This window comes from Muntiacus reevesi, chromosome 1 (genome assembly GCF_963930625.1).
Source record: "Muntiacus reevesi chromosome 1, mMunRee1.1, whole genome shotgun sequence".
NCBI lineage: Eukaryota > Metazoa > Chordata > Mammalia > Artiodactyla > Cervidae > Muntiacus > Muntiacus reevesi.
Window position 1 is genome coordinate 184,629,838 of NC_089249.1, and position 16,695 is coordinate 184,646,532.

The window sequence follows — 16,695 nt, forward strand, 5'->3', positions numbered from 1 at the left end:
TAAGCCTGAATTTTGCAATCACGAGTCATGATCTGAGCCACAGTCAGCTCCAGGTCTTATTTTTGCTGACTGTATAGAGCTTCTCCATCTTTGGGGACAAAGAACATAGTCTGATGTCAGATAGACTGTCTGATGATGTCCACGTGTAGACTTGAGTTGTTGGAGTGGATCTTCGCCTTGAGCAGTGTAACTAGGCAGAGGGGTGTCATCCTGAGGACCGGCATCCCTGGCTTTGGCCCACGTGCCATCTGATCCAGCTGACCGCAAGCCCTGCAAATGTCTGAGCCCCCAGAATCTGGGTAGTGGTGGGCTGTCGTTAAAGAAGCCACTGGACAATTGCACAGCTGCCTTCCAGAAGTCACTTCCTGCAACAGGAAGTGTGTAATCAGGCCAGTCTCCAGCTGGAAGTTCTGGTTCCCTTGGTCATATGGAAGGGAGATCAGTGCAGCCTGAATTCCCTGGAATGTCACGCACCCCCTTTGGAGGTTTCTCCCTAGACACCCCCAACCCAGGTCCTTCGGGTTCAAAGTGTCCCAAATGGATCTGACTTTCTTTCCTCTAAATGTACTCCTCACTCCTGAGCCTTATTTCCACGTTTCTCACCAGTCCTTCTGCCCTGAGTCACATGCCCAGCCACACCTCCACTGAGAGCCCGCTGCATGCCAAAGGACTTTACTCAAAACTCCTCATTGTCCCCTCCTGACGAGGCCGCTCCTGTAATGGCCCCACGTTACAGATGAGGAAAGTGAGGTTCTGTTAACAGAAGTCCATGTGCCTGACACACAGTGAGGACAAACATACAAAAAATTATGGAGTTTGTAAGAGAGAAAGTTTTATTGCAGGACCCTGCAACGAGGCAGGTATCTTATGCCTCCAAAGAATCCTGAACCCTCCAAAGTTTTCTGAAAAGCATTTTCAAGGCTCAGGTGAGGGGTGAGTGGACACAGGGTATGGGACAATCCTCTGAGTGACTGATGGTGAGGTCACAGGGGCTAACATCCTTTTCCACCAGTAGTTCTGGGGGCTACATGCTGTTGATCCTCAAGCAGTTAACATCTTCCATTTGGTGTGTGGCTGGGGTAGGAGGAAGGGAGGTGGCATTTTCACACCTGTAAAAACAACTCAGGAATGTGCATTAGATACTATTATCTCCATACTTCATAAAGGAGCTAAAACAGAAGATATGGGGGAAGAGCCTGCCTTGGGAAGGTCCCTTAAGGCAATGTTCGATTACTGTTCAGAGGGTTTATGTGACGTCCCCGTGTGGCAGAGGCAGATGCTGGCAGTAAGAGCAAGTTCCTGCCTGGAGCCAGGACAAGGACCTGGGTGGTTGTTTGTTGTCTGGTGCGTCCTCAGGTGGCCAAATGCAGGAACTGCAGCTTTGTTCACGTGGATACACCCAGCCCTTGTACCCCTCCCAGCGGACGTGGTCCCTCCTCTGACTCCCTCCATGGCTCCCCATGGTCCCCCCAGCAGGGATCAGGAATTCTACGTGAACCCCGGGTAGGTCACCCGGAGACCCTGATTTCAAAACCCAATCTCCTCAGCCAGACACAACACCGCCCTAGTCACCACTCACGTCTCAGCTTTCATTTCTCCCAGCTGGGGACTTGCGGCCCAGAAAACTCCCTCTGCCTCTTCCGTTTGTGGTACAGACGAACACAGAGCTGGCGTGCACCGGGTGCTCGGTAAGTGCAATTGTCTCCCTCAGATACATGTAGAAGGGCCAGGACTTGACATGGGGTGTCCCAGGGAGCCCCAGTCCCCTCTCACAGGATCTTACTGGCCAGCATCCAACCCAGAAAGTCCAAGGCCAGAATTTGGCAAAAGAAACCCACATTTTTTTGCAGGAAAACGAAAAAGGAAACCAAACCCGAAACCTAAACCGAAAGCCTGGCTGCCCTCTGCCTACACAGGCTCCATTCAAGTGTCTCCAAGTCAGAGGATCCTCCTGGAGCTTCTCATTGGTCAGCACCGCTATTATGCTAATCAGGGGGGCAGTCCTAGCCCATAGGGGTTCCTGTGACCTCCTATAACTCTTGTTGGAACTTCCCTAAGGGCAGTTCCCTTACGGCACCCACTTTTTATCACTACAGCCCAGTACCCATGGTGGACAAATTGGAGGAATTCATCCTGACCCGCCGCAAGCTGCCACTGTGGCTGGCGCTCCTGCTGCTCCTGGTGGCGGTGAGTCTGCTTGTGTCCCTGATCTTCTTCGTTGTCAGGGCCAACAGCGAGGCCTGCCTGGATGGCCTCCGAGCACAGACCGAGTGTCAGGAGGACAACCAACACCTGCAGCGCCAGCTAGACCAGGCCCAGGAAGTCTTACACGAGAAGGAAGCCGAAGCTGCCACCTGCAACCAGACTGTGGTAAGCCACCGCAACCCCTAGACAGGCTTGGGTACTTGGGAGGCTCTCCCAGGGTCTTTGTGGAGATCCAGAGGGACCTTGAGACTGCCCCCTGGATGTCTCCACCAGGCTTTGAAGACCTCTAACTCTCCCTGGGGTGCTGGTGTGGGGAGCTTTAAAACTCCCATTACACGTGTCAGTATCCCTGTAGGGTATGAAGGATCTCTAAACACTGGCGCTTGAATGGGAACCTAGAAACTCCACTTGGGCCAGTCTTGGGGAGCAGAAATCCCCTCTAGGGACTGGGAAGAGGACCTCCCCAGCTCCTTCCACTGCATCCTGAGAGCCTTTGAAATTTTCACTTCTGTTCTAACATGGAGGACCTTGAAACGCTCAGAGACATCTAAGTTGGGCTCTGAAATCTTCCCCTACCCGCACCCCACCCCATTTTCTGGTTTTAGGAGGACCTCTTAATGTTCTTTAGTGACTTCCTTGGTGATCCAGTGACTAAGACTTTGTGCTCCCAATGCAGGGGACATGGGTTTGATCCCTGGTCATGGAACTAGATCACTTGCAGCAATTAAAGATCCAGTATGTTGCAACTAATACCCAGCCCAACCAAATAAAACTTTTTTTCCAAATAAATATTAAAAAAACAAATTTTGTGCAATACCCCCAGTGGATCTGGAAACTTCTCCTAGGGCATAGGAAACCTCCAAATTCTCTTGGAGGGGGTCCTCAAAACTCCCACTTTGAGGATCACACTCATGGGTGGCCCGATGAGGGTGGGAGGTTGTTCCCATTCTTCAGGGTAGAAGACTGAGGGGCAGGCGGAGGGTTGGAGGGGAAATGAAGGGGATGTGCATCTGAGCGCCTCTGATCCCGGGGCTCAGGGAGGGGTCCAGCACCCAGGCACAGGAGTCCAGGTTCTGACCCTCCCCTCTGACCCAGGTGACCCTGAGGGACTCTCTGAAGAAGGAGCAGGCCCAGGTGGCGGAGTTTCAGGGTGAGAAAAACACAGCCCCGGTTCCGCGGTGGGGGGCGGTGGGGGTCAGGTGTTGAAAAGAAGTAGGGAGGGAGGGTCCCAGGGCTGGGTCGGGAGACAGGGAGGGGTGGAGCTGGGGAGGGGGTGGGGCTCCAGGTTTCCCAGCAGGGGCTCGACGAGGGCCTGGAGAGTCCTGTCCTGGGCCGGGGTCAGGTGAGTGGGTGTGGTCACCGTGTCGACCTGCCCTGATCCTGTACCCCACCCCCCAACCAGGAGAGTTGAAGATATTGAACTAAAAGCTGAAGGACGCGTTGGCCGAGGTGGAGCGACTAAGGTCTGAGAGGATCCCCCGGGGCACGCCCCTTTCACCCGACTCCCGACCGCCTGGGCTCGGGAAAAAACCAAGTTTAAGTCCCAGCCTCGTCCCATCTGTCACACAGCCGGGGGCGGGCCGCTGCTCGCTCTCCTGCCCAGCGATTTGGCGGGGAGGAGTGCAGATTCTTAGGGGAGAAGCCTAGGGCGGCCCGGCAGCTGCCTGAGTGGCCCCGATCTCTATTCCAGAAGACAGAGTGAGACCTCCAGAAACAGCGCGTCCAGCTGCTCGAGCTTCCTATTCGTTGTGGTCGCGGTCCTGGTCCTCAACGCTCCGCTGCCATGAGATCCCAGGAAGCCGGCTGGTAAGGAAGGGGCAGCTCGCGGGAGAAGAAAGCTCGGAGGGACCGGGAGTTGCGCTGGGTCAGGGTCTGGGGAGGTGGCCTGTCCTTGGGGCGAGGGCTGGACACGGAGAAGGACCTTGGAAAGGGAGGGAGCACCACCCAGTGAGTAGGGAGGTCCTGTGGGGGCGGGGCTGAGGGCGGGGCCTGTGTTCTGCCCTTCTCTGAGCCCGTATTTTGTTTTTCGTTTTCTATTTAAAAATTATTTATTTTAATTTTTGCTTTTTGGTCGTGCTGCATGACATGTGGGATCTTAATTCCCAGACCAGGGATCGAACGCGCAACCCCTGCATTGGAAGTGCAAAGACTTTACCAGCCAAGGAAGTACCTGAGTCCCTATTTTGTTTTTTAGGCCACAACCTGGACTGGTCTGGCTCCCTCTCTGCTTCCCTGTGAGGCTTCCTGACTCGGCCAGCTCTAAGGGGACCACATGGCAAGACGGTTGTGGGGGGTGGGGGGATGGGGTAACCTAAGGGGTCCAAGACGGACCAGCTCTGGAGGGATGTCTTGCGTGGAGAAGTAGGGGAGTTGGCCCAAGTCTGCCCTAGACTTGGGGAGGGCTCAGGGGTGAAGAGTGGGGCACCCGCTTCTTGCTGACACGGTTTCTAGAAAGTCACTTTCTTCTGGCGTCATTTGGCTAGAAAAAGTAAACACCCCTTTGGGGGGGGGGGGAAATTGTACTCTCAAGTTTTTGGAGTGTTATTGTGTCACCTCCAAGCACCTGGGGCCTGCTCTGTGGACACCCATTGGCATCCAAACTCAGCCCCTGTGCTCTAGAATGTTCCTTGGGTTTTCTGGGGTTCAGGCAGGCACCACCCCACAGCCCCTCCAGCCCTCTTCTCCTCTGAAAGTGAGAGAGAAAGTCGCTCAGTCATGTCTGACTCTTTGTCACTCATGTCATGACCCCGATAGTCCATGGATTTCTCCAGGCCAGAATACTGGAGTGGGTAGTGTTTCCCTTCTCCAGAAGATCTTCCAAACCCAAGGTTCCAAACTAGGTCTTCCGCATTGCAGGCAGATTCTTTACCACCTGAGTCACAAGGGAAGCCCAAGAATACTGGAGTGGGTAACCTATCCCCTCTCCAGGGGAACTTCCTCACCCAGGAATCGAACCAGGGTCTCCTGCATTGCAGGTGAATTCTTTACCAACTGAGCTATCAGGGGCCTACATCCTCATCAGTACTCCCTGCCTGCAGTTTTCTGCTCTTATCTTCTGGCTGCATCTTCTAATGACAGTGGTTCCATGAGGAAACTGTGGCTGTGATGAGGAACACTTTGTCCTGATTCCCAATCCCTTCCAGCAGAAAGTGCAGGGCTGGGAGTTAAACCTAGAGGTGCAGATACAGGACAGATCTCTGTCACATTGCCCTGCCACCTCCGTCCCCAAACTCTTATTCATCCTGCAGTACCCAGCTCTGGGAACCCCTCCCCCAGAGAGCCTCTCTGCTTCTCAAAACTGAAGGTTAGGTATGGGGAGTTCCCTGGTAGCTTAGTAGTTAGGATTCCAGGATTTCACTGCCACGGCCCAGATTGAATCCCTGATTGGAGAACTGAGATCCTGCAAACCACACGGCGCTACCAAAAGAGAAAGAAAGAAGAAGAAGAAGAAAAAAAAATAAAACTTGGGAGGGGCTCAAAGTTGAAGGCCTCTGTCTGATAGACCCTTTAACCCACTCCTTGACCCTCCCATGGCCCCTATTTCCTTCCTCCCTTGTTATCTTCCTTCCTCCAAGTTCTCCTGGAATGCCAACTATTGTCCAGGCAACTTTCTGTGTGTAGCACTAGGGGCAGGCCCCTTGTGTTTGCCCAGGATTCTGCACTGCCCTCTAGCCCCAACCCAGATGATCTTAGACTCCCCTTCCACGGCTCCTACTGTCTTCCCAGGTGTCCCCAAACCCCATCCCTGCCACAGGCCCCCCTGACAACACCCCCCATCCCCTAACTTCCTCTGTTCCACCCACCCTGACCATTTCTCTATATATTGATTCGTCAAGTTCCTTCCTGCCTCACAGCCTCAGCCCGTCTCTGCCCTCTGCTCGGAGCTCCTGCTCCTCACCCTGAAGTTCTAGAGCAGGGTTTCTTGGCCTCTGAACTCTTACTATCTGGACTGGACCATTCTCTGTGGTGGGGCTGCCCTGTGCTCTGTGGGATGCTGAGTACCATCCTTTGCTACCAGATGCCCGTAGCACCTTACCACCAGCTTGTGACAACAACAGAATGCCTCTAGACTTTACCAGATTTCCCCTGGGGGCGCAGACTCAATTCCAGTGAGAATCTCAGCTCTAGAAGGTGAGGCTCAGGTCTCCATCACTTCTGGGCCCCCAGCTCACAGGAGGGCTCTGCAGAAGCTCCTGTGGTGTCCCTTTCCAATGACTAAGGCATTTTACCCCGCATCAGCAGCCCCATCTAACAGATGAGGGAACTGACGTCCAGAGAAGTAACTGGACTTGCTCAAGGTTTCTCAGCCGCTCAGGCAGTGGTTGTTCTTCAGTTGTTCAGTCGTGTCCAACTCTTTGCAATCCCATCGACTGCAGCACGCCAGACTTCCCGGTCCTTCACCATCTCCTGGAGCTTGCTCAAACTCAGGTCCGTTGAATCGGTGATGCCATCCAACCATCTCATCCTCTGTCACCCCCTTCTCCTCTTGCCCTCAATCTTTCCCAGCATCAGGGCCCTCTGCTTCTAGCAGGTTCTCTTGATTGCCAGGAAGCCCTTTTCACATGACTTCAGTCCTTCCACCCTACATCCGTCACCCCCACTCCCAGCTTAGGCTACTGGAAAGTCCCGAAACAGCACTCCGCCTCCGCCTCCCCCTCCCCTACGAGTACCGCTTCACAGATGGAGGAGGCAGATTTGCCTGATACCATGGGTTTGACCTGCTCAATTCTTCCCCCAAACTCCCACCCAATGGCCGGGGTATAAACTTCTCTCCTTCCTGAAAATGTCCCTCTTCCCTGGCTGACTGTGACCCAGCCAGGAGTTGGAAACCAGGCCTGAGGGGTGCTGCCGGGCCTGGGGGACGGGGAGGGATTCCAGCCCCAGCGGGAATCTGGGAGTGACTTCTAGCTGCTCTGTGTCCCTGGCCTGTTTTCTTCCTGGGGGGGTGGAGGTGGGTAGGGGGTGGCCTATCAGGAAGGAACAGATTCTTGTTCATAGTGTTCACTCAGCTCACATTTACTGCACCGCTGCTGTGTGCCAGGTCCACGCGGTGGCAGTGGGAACAAAGCGGGTGAAGAATACTTTTTCCGGGCTCACCCAGCCTGATGCCCCGGTGGCTCAGCGGTAAAGAATCCACCTGCCATACATGAGATGCGGGTTCGATCCCTGGGTCGGGAAGTGAAGAAACACACACACACACACACACACACACCCCTCCCCAAAAGGGGTCAGAATTAGTGGGGAACGGAGAGGAAGAGACATACTGGCGGACGGGGAAGTCACTGATAAGGAAGTTAGTTGGGCAAAGAGGGAGGAAAGGTCCCTGGGCAACCCTGGGATAGGAAGGCGCTGGCCTGAAGAGCACTGCGCGGGGCTGGAGGGGGCCGGAAATGACACTGAAGAGCTGCTGCGGGCCTCGCAGGGGCAGGAGAAAGGAGAGCGGGGAGGATGGGAAGTGGGGAAGGATAGAGGAGGAGGAGAAAAAGCGGGGAGTAGGGTGGAGGAAGGGGAAATGGAAATGAAAGAGGGTAGAGAGGGAGGAGGAGGATTTGACTCCGGAATGTCAGGGGAACGGTGTAGACGCGCCTGGGTCTGATTCACATTGTAAGGTCGCCCCCTGGTGGCTTAGTGGAGAACGGGCAGGGAGATGGGACGCATCTGCCCTTGGGTCTGCGCTCTGGCCCGCACAAAAAAAGTGCGGCCGCCCGAGCCAGGCCAACCTCAGTTGTTTCGAGTAGCCTCCCGTCTTCTAGGCTTGGTCTCTCCATGAACAGAATGGGGGGCAGTATACCCCCAGACCCTTGCCAAGGGCCCCTGGTGCAAAGGGGAGCTTTGCGCAGATATGCTCAGGTGATTCCTACAGAGCCCTACAGCAGGAGCCACTGTCACCCTCAGTGTACAGAGGAGGAAACTGAGGCTTAGAGGGTCACACGGGATGCAGAAACAGTACTGGAACCCGGGATCCCCAGCCCTGTCCTGGGCTCCGGTAGCTTGGGCTGACCCTTGGCGTGGGCCCAGCCCCTCCCAATAAACTCGAAACCACCGCCGGGAGGGGCGGAACCGTGGGTGTCCCTGGCTCCCCAAGGTGCCAATTAAATGCTCGTGGCCGTCTGGGGCCAGAGCTGTGGACAGCGGCATGGCCGAGCCCGGGCCGGAGCCCGAGCCGGGGCGCGCCTGGCGGGTGTTCGCCCTGTGCGGGGCCGCAGTATTCCTGGCAGCGGTTGCTGCCGGAGCAGCCCTTCTGGCCTGGAATCTGGCCTCCTCGGCCTCGCGGAGACCGCGCTGCCCAGAGCCGGCCGCCAACACCACGGCGCCGCCTGGAGACCCCGAACCTGAAGCGGAGGAACTTCGGCGCCGACTGGCAGAGGCTGCCCGGCTCGAGGAGGCCCTGACGAAGCGGCTGAAGCAGGCCGAGCGTGTCCGCCGGGAGCTGGAGGAGGCCCTAAGGGCCTGTGAGGGCCGCCAGGTAGGTGGGCAGGCTGGAGGGCTGGGGAACCCCGAAAAGGATGGGGAGAGGGTGCGCACACACACACCCAGGAATCCCCCTCGGTGCCTTGGTTTCCCCCGTTCTTCAACTGAGGGAGGAAAAGGAGAACAGCACCATTCCTTCCAACTCCTACAGGGCCAGTTCACCCTTGTATCCACCTTCTGACCGAGAAGGTTCCACTAACACAGCTCATTCAATTTGCTGTAGAGCAGAAACTAACAACGTTGTAAGGCAATTGTAGCCCAGTTTAAAAAAATATATCTTACACAAATGAACTTAAAAAAAAATTTTTTAAAGGCTCCACTATCCTCTGCTATTTGCCCCATCACTGGTGGAGGCTGTCCCAGACCCCTGAGCACCCCTGGGAGGGCCCTGTGCTAACCCTCCCCCAAGTATCCACTCAACAGCCACCCCCCAGCCAGTGTCCAGTGTCCCTATTTTGAGAGAGGGACATTCGTGTCACCTGTAATTACGAAGCTAAAGATGGCCTCTTGGAGGAGGTACCAGCCAGGTCCTCCCTTCTCCTCTCGCCACCCCTCTTCGAACTCTTTCTTAACCCTTTCTTAACTCTTTCTCAACCCTGGGCCTCGCAGAAGAACCATCCTCAAAGTCCCAACCACTCACATTTACTAACTACTGTGTACCCCTGTGTACTGGGCCCAGCAGAGGTTGGGCAGCATACGAATTCTGGAAAATTCATGCCTTTTGAAAATTCATCCCTATGCCTTTCCAGCCTGCTTAAGGGAAGGGCCTGGGGCAGCTGAAGTTAAGAGCAGCCTGCCCTGGATTCAAATTATGGTTCTCCCCCAGCCCCCATGAAAGATTCTCAGAGGAGACCAAGCCAATTGCTTGGCAGAATGTCCTCCAGAGGCGACCAATACCCTAGAAACTCAATCATCAACCACCATATTGCTTGTGCTGGTCTGAAACCCCAGTCCCAGGAAGCTAGATCTAGTTAGGACTAGAACCAGAGCCGGTGGGCAGAACTAAACCTTTCTGTATCGTTGGCCTGGAGCAGGAGTCAGTGTGCAGTCCATCAGTCGTGTCCGACTCTGCGACCCCATGGACTGTAGCCCACCAGGCTTCAGGCAGGAATACTGGAGTGGCTTGCCATTTCCTCCTCCTGGGGATCTTCCCCACCCAGGGATCGAACTTGCGTGTTCTGAGCCTCCTACACTGCAGGCAGATTCTTTTATCACTGAGCCACCTGGGACGCCCCAAGGGTCAGTGGACCTGGGCAACGATCTCCTTGCAGGCAGGCACCTTTCACCCCAGACTTTAGAGGCCACTTCTGTGTTTTACAAATACAGGACCCCAAATGGCGTCGCCCCTAGAAAGGGCAGGGCCCATTCACTTTCTCTCCCGTCCCCCCTCATTTCTACTCCACTCTGCAGAGTCGGCTTCAGACCCAACTGATGACTCTGAAGACTGAGATGGAAGAGGCCAAGGCGCAGGGGACCCAGATGGGGGCTGAGAACGGGGCGCTCACAGGTGTGTTGGGGTGCAAAGGGGTGGGCATGCTAGAGGTGGGAGGAGCCTAGACGGTTCCTAGCTAGGCAAATGACACAGACAGGTGTAAACATAAAGCAAAGCAACGAGAAAACTCGTGAAAGAAATGCACATAATATGCAAAGGTCAGGCAAATGTCACAACAATGCAAACGCAACAATACGCACACGCCGTGTAGACTCCCCAAAGCCATGTAAACCTCTGAAAAACTATGCAAATAACACGTAAAGGTCATGCAAACAGCACACAAATTTAATTCCAATACAACAAACCACATAAACAGTATGCAGACTATAAACTCGGAGTTAGTGTATGCGGAGTAGGAGCCCAGGCTCCAGCCTGATCTCGCGCCTTGCGTCCGCAGAAGCCCTGGCGCGCTGGGAGGCGGCGGCCGCTAAATCTGCGCAGCAACTGGACGAGGCGCAGCGGCGCGCACGTACGGCCGAGGCGGAGGGCGAAGCCTGCGCAGCCCGGGAGGCGGCGCTGCGCGAGCACGTGTGAGTGAAGGGCGGGCGGGAAGGGTCCAGGGCTCGGGGCGGGGCGGGGCTGGTCATGTGGGCGGGGCCTTGGGAGAGGATCCAAGTGAGGTCTCAGCGTGAGACCCTAGCGGCGGGCTCTACGGGGGCGGGAATGCCCACGTTGGGGCTGGCATTTTTGAGGCATGGGTCCCTGGGGCCCGGCGCATATGGGGGCTCCGAGGGGAGCCAGGAGTGGAGGTGAACGTTGCAATGAAAAGTATCAAGGGAGGGATCGGGGGCCTGGAGGCGGAGCTTCCGGGGAAAAGACTGGGAGTCCCGGAGGAGTGGTCCTGGAAAAGACCAGGGGAGAAGGGATGGGGGATCCTGAAGCCTGGAATCTTTGGGGAGTGGGATACCAGGAAGAGTAGATGAATGCCGGAGGGTCTCTGGGGATGGGGGTTCTGGTGCTGACGGCCCCTCTCCCCCCTCCCGGCAGTAAAGCCCTGGAAGCCCAGACGGGCCCCCAGCGCAGAGTTTCACAGCCTCGGACCCGCTCCGGGTCCCGACCCCGGCCCAGCCCTCGCTCGCGCTCTCGCCCAGGAACTTCTGGGGGCTGCAGGCGACCTACGCGGCGCGCACGAGGGTGAGTCGGCCCCCAGCTGGATGGGGGCTCGAGACCAGGAGGACAGACCCTGGGAGCCCTGCAGGGACAATCAGAGAGGTGCCCAAGCTGGATGAGATGCTCAGTCGACACCCATCCACGCTCAGCTTTTGACCCAGCAGCAACCCTGAAACTGTGCTGAAAGAAGACACGACCCTGTCTTTCTGACCATCTAGTACCTATCTACAGACGGGAATACTGAGGTCCATTGGGTCGCAAGGCGAGATCGTGCAGAGCCGGGACCTAAGTCCCCTCTAAGGACAAGGCCAGAGTTGCCCTCATCCCTCGGACATGAGGACTTAGGGTCCAGCCCTGATCTGGGAGTGACCTGAAGGGGTCGCTTCTCCTGTCTCGTCCCCAGTTTACCTTGTCTGTAAAATGGTGAGGGCCAGCATATCCTTGACACCAGAACCTGACAAAAATGGCACAATAGGAAAACTCCAGATCTCTCTCCCTTTGAGGGTACAAAGCTCCCAAATGAAATTTTAGGAGAATCAAGTAATACATAACAAAGGGACATAGGCCTGAGATGCAAAGATGGTTCAGTATTGGGAAGTCTGTTAATAAAATTCTCCATGCTAAAAAAAAAAAAAAAAATTTGCCATGCTAATGTATCAAATGAAAAGCATTCTGAAAAGGTCATCAAAATAGCAAAAATTTCATGTGAGATTATACAGTATTTGTCTTTCTCTGACTTAGTTCAGTTAACACGCTCTAGATCCATCCGCAAATGGCAACATTTCTTTTTTATGAGCCTATTATAAGCAGTATTCCATTGTGTGTATGTATATATATATATATATATATATACATATATTAAATTTTCTTTATCTATTCATCTGTCAGTGGACACTTAGGATCTGATCTCCAGACTGTAATCAGATTTTGCCAACTATTTTGATAATGCCCTCTATAACAAAAGATTACCCTGGCTTACACATCGTATTAATCTGGAACATTTCTCAATCTGTCTTTGCCTTTCATGACGCTGGCATTTTTTTTAAAGCCCCAGGCCAGTCATTCTGTGGTGTCTGAGTCTGGGTTTTTGTGGTTTCCTCATGATTAATTTGAGGTTAACATTTTTGGCAGGAATGCCTCAAAAACAATTCAACTTAATATTATCTTTTGGTGGTATGACTATATATAGAAAACCCAAGAGAATTAACGGAAGCTTTCCTATATCCAAAACAACGAGGTAGAAAATCCCTTGGAAGACAAGAAAGATCCATTTCACATAGTGTTTCATATTCAGGAATAAACTACTTTCTTTATTATGTAAGAATCTCCCCTAAATTAATTTTTCAAAAAATAATTCAGTAGAGGGACTTCCCTGGTGATCCAATGGCTAAGCCTTGGATCTTCCAAAGGGGGAGCCTGGGTTTGATCCCTGGCTGGGGAACTATATCCCACACACACCAACTAAGAGCTCCTGTGCCACAATGAAGATCCTGCATGCTGCGACTGAGGCCGGGCGCAGCCAAATAAATAAAATTTAAAAAATAACTTGACAGAAAACAGGCAAAGAATATGGGCAACCAGTTCAAGAAGCATGCAGATAAAGGTGCCCAGGCTCACTCCTAAAGAAGAAATGCCGACTGAAACAACCCTATGGTACCACTTTCTGCCCACTGGTTTGGCAAGGACAGAAGCAAAAACAAGTTAAAAGTCTGTGACTATACACAGTACTGGTGAAACGGTTTGTTGGTACGACTACTTGGGAGGGCCATTTTCTAGACTCTCTCAAAATTAAGAGTGTTTGACCCATCAATTCTTCTTCAAGCAGTTTTCCTGCAGCCGTATTTTTTATCAAGAACATTTTAATCTACAGTCACTTTTTAATTATAGTCTTGGATACTAAGAACCCAGCAGAGTACTTTATTCACTTTTCACTTTTTTTGGCCACACAGCCTGAAGAATCCTATTTCCCTGACCAGGGATTGAACCTAGGCCCTCAGAAGTAAAAGTTTGGAGTCCAAACCACTGGACTGCCAGGAAATTCCCAACAACTATATTTAAACGCATACAAAATAATGGACTGAATGCAGTGGAGAATCCTGGTTTGGATATTGGAACAGAAAACACTTAGTGAGGAAATCAAATAAAGTCTAGAGTTCAGTTCATTGTAATATACTAAGATTAATTTCTTAATGTTGACAAATGAACTATGGTATATAAGATGCTAATGAGGGAAGAAGCTGTATGAGGGCTATTCAGAGACTCTGTATTATCTCTGCAAATTTTCTGTAAATTTAAAACATTCCAAATAAACAGTTTACTTTTTTAAAGATAAGGGTGGAGGAGAGGAGAAATGAAGTTATTATTACCACATTCTTGGTAATTGCAAAAAATTGGAGACACCTTCAGTGTCCACCAACTGGAGTCTGTTTAAATGAATATGCGTACATCCACACCACGGAATGCTGTTCGGCAGCTTTGTATGGACTGGGGCGGTGGGGGGCCGGGGCGCTGGCTGTTTTGTTTTGGGCCAAGTTGCTCTACTTGCAGATCTTAGTTCCCCCATCAGGAATTGAACCGGCGCCCTCAGCAGTGAAAGCACAGAGTTCTACCCACTGGACCGCCAGGAAATTCCCCTTGTACAACTGTTAAAAAGGCCAAAAGTGACCTTCGCTGGAGACCTAGTCATGTAACAAGCAGAAGAGTTATAGTCTGTGTACATCTTTTAAAAATCGGGACTGGGGGAAACTTTTATCCAAATATCTCTGAAGGAAATCCTAATCACAGCTGTGGCCCCTGGAAAAGGAATCAGGGATCTAATATCAGTGCGGGGAGGAAGTCTCATGTTCCTTTGTATTATTCCAGTTTAGTAGCTCAGTCGTGTCCGACTCTTTGTGACCCTATGGGCTGCAGCACACCAGGCTTCCCTGTCCATCACCGACTCCCGGTGCTTGCTCAAACTCAAGTCCATTGAGTCAGTGATGCCATCCAACCATCTCATCCTCTGTCGTCCCCTTCTTTTTGTAGAGTTTGCGTTTTAAAACTCACGTGCATGTGTTGCCTTTAATTAAAATTCGTCTTGAAAAATGTCTTAAGAGGCTGGTGTAAGGAGCCCTTGAAACTCTGATCCCCTCCTCAGGCAGTTCTGCTCATAATCTCCCACTCCCGCCCACCTTGGAGGTGGCTTTAAGGGCCTTTACTGGGAGAGGGTCCACCTAGAGGGAGAATTGGACCCCATCCCTCGCGCCAACGGAGGAGGTGAGGTTGAGGAGAGAAACGAAGTCTTAACAGTTTTGTTCCGCTACCGACCGCCAGGAGTCGCCCCAGTCTTCAGACCTAGTTGTTGCTGGCTGAGGCCCAGAACTTGTGAGGCTGGAAGGATGGGTCTGAGACACGCTCTCCCTCACCCCACCCTCCGCCTCCGCCCCCTGCACCCCCTCCAACTCTGGCGTAAATCCAGAAGTGAGCAGGAAACAGCTTCTCCTTCTGGAGTCAGCTAGGTCTTGACACTGGCCTCGCCCTGTCTGCCGCCTCAGGGATTTAAGACCCTTCACTGTGCAGCTGTGGGGTCCAGGGCTGATCCACACAAAGGGCTGGACTCAGCGCTGTATACGGAACCTAAAGCATTTTCATTATTATTCACTTATTCTGCTAACCTCACCTTGGTCATAAGTGCCAGATCGCTGAAAATCAGCTCCAGGGAAACGGGGAGCCACGGGATGTGTGTGAGCAGAAAGGGAACCATCAGATCTGGTGTCAGAGTTGGGAGAAAAGAGGCAGGTGGGAGGCTGGAAGCTGTGGGTCCCCTGGGACAGGGAGTGGATGAGAACTGGGGGCATTTGGGAGAGAACAGACCCCAATCCCAGGCCAGGACTAAGAACCCCCCAGCTGCCCTGCCTCCCAGACCTCATATCCCTCCCAGTCCACAGGGCCTGCGCCCCGACCTGCTCTTGCTCTGTGCTGTTTCCCTGTCTCCACCTGTCTAATTACCACTCAAGTCTCCATCTCTCTGTCTCTGTGTCCCCTCTCTCAGGCCCCTGCCCTGGCCGCCTCGTTAATTGTCACCCTGGGATCCCTCCCTGGCTGCAGAAACAGGAGTCAGTGGGGCGGCGTGAGGGGTGGGGGCGAGGATGAAAAGGGAAAACCTGGGTGGAGGGCGTTGGGGACAGCAGCAACTTGATCTTGTTGGCCCCCAGTCCCAGGTGTTCAACCAGAAGGCCCAAAGAGGACAGCCTCTTCCCCTCCAAAGGGCTCTCTTTGCCTCCTCTCTCAGTGCCCAAAGTCGCAAACTTAATTTCCTTTGCAATTAACCAAAACCCGAAGACGTTGGCAAAAATGTGGAGGGTTTTCTGAACTTTACTGAAAGTTTTCTCCATCAGAAGTTTCACTTCCTCCTGAACCTTCCTGAAGTTCTGAGAGTTCTCTTTAAAAAAAAAAAAAAAAAAAAACCTTTTTCTCCTTGAGAACTTCAGAGTTCAGTCTTCAGAGTGACATGGAATTGACTTCCTCAGGACAGTTTTCCCATCTCTGACCAAACAATCAAATGAAACCATATGGACTGTTTTTGATTTAGAAAAAAAATTAAAATTGGCGTTGGGTTTTTTTTTTTTTTTTTTTTTTTTTTATGGTGTTGGGTTTTATGATGACCCTCCGAGGGAATTCAGAGAAATTCATACACAAAATTTCCTGTGACTATGACAAATGGTTTTCAAGAAAAAACCAAACTCTCCCATTATTTGATGCATTTGACCTCATGTGAATTCAGGGACCTCCCCCCTCTGGAATTTTCTGTCCAGGAATGCAGGCAGAAAGTGTTTAAAGAGTCTGTTTTTAGAAATTTTAGACACTGCTGGCAGGGGTGTCAATGGAAACTACCTTTTTGGAGGACAAATTGATAACAGCTGTCAAAATATAAAATGCTATTGCTTCAGCACCCAGCAATTTCACTTGTGGAGATTTGATTTCAAATCTTATTCTGTTCACTGAAACAAAAAAATTTAGAAACATTCTAAGTGCCCCTTGATAATTATTATGATAATAAAATATATGTCCTGAAAACCTAAACAGTGGTCAAGGGAATCAGCAATCTCAAAGTCATAATGTTGAGCAAAAAGAAGTTTCATAATTACTGTTTCCATTAAAAAAAAAAAATCCAACTTTTTGAAAAACAAGTTGGGGGGGGGGAACTTATTGAAAAAGAAACATTACAAATCTAAGTTGTGAGACCAAATTGCCAAAAAGAGTGTTATTTTTGAGCTTGACCCAAAAGACATTTGTGTGTATTTTTCAAACTCTTGTTCTTAGACTGTGACAATTGCTCCAAATTGTAACACATTGATACTGTCAGTTCTAGAGTGGCTTTTCAGTTTTCTGGGAGTTTGTGGTTGCCTATCTTTTCTCTTGACAACAGATACCATATT

The 16,695-nt window shown here is 52.0% G+C and overlaps 2 protein-coding genes across 2 annotated transcripts; both read left to right on the top strand.

Annotated features, from left to right (window-relative positions):
- The first annotated feature begins 1,450 nt into the window (after nucleotides 1–1,450).
- Nucleotides 1,451–5,858, top strand: LOC136165411 (bone marrow stromal antigen 2-like). Its single transcript, XM_065931816.1, is given in 7 exon segments — nucleotides 1,451–1,688; nucleotides 1,851–1,967; nucleotides 2,097–2,370; nucleotides 3,301–3,355; nucleotides 3,608–3,668; nucleotides 3,896–4,011; nucleotides 4,400–5,858. Coding segments are annotated over 4 exon segments (477 nt in total). The 5' UTR covers nucleotides 1,451–1,688; nucleotides 1,851–1,967; nucleotides 2,097–2,106; the 3' UTR covers nucleotides 3,993–4,011; nucleotides 4,400–5,858.
- Nucleotides 5,859–7,753: 1,895 nt separating this feature from the next.
- CCDC194 (coiled-coil domain containing 194) lies at nucleotides 7,754–11,917 on the top strand. The gene is made up of 4 exons (XM_065931823.1): nucleotides 7,754–8,671; nucleotides 10,087–10,183; nucleotides 10,566–10,698; nucleotides 11,156–11,917. Exons 1-4 carry the CDS (start codon nucleotides 8,342–8,344, stop codon nucleotides 11,304–11,306), a joined length of 711 nt encoding a protein of 236 aa, XP_065787895.1. The 5' UTR covers nucleotides 7,754–8,341; the 3' UTR covers nucleotides 11,307–11,917.
- Nucleotides 11,918–16,695: the final 4,778 nt, after the last annotated feature.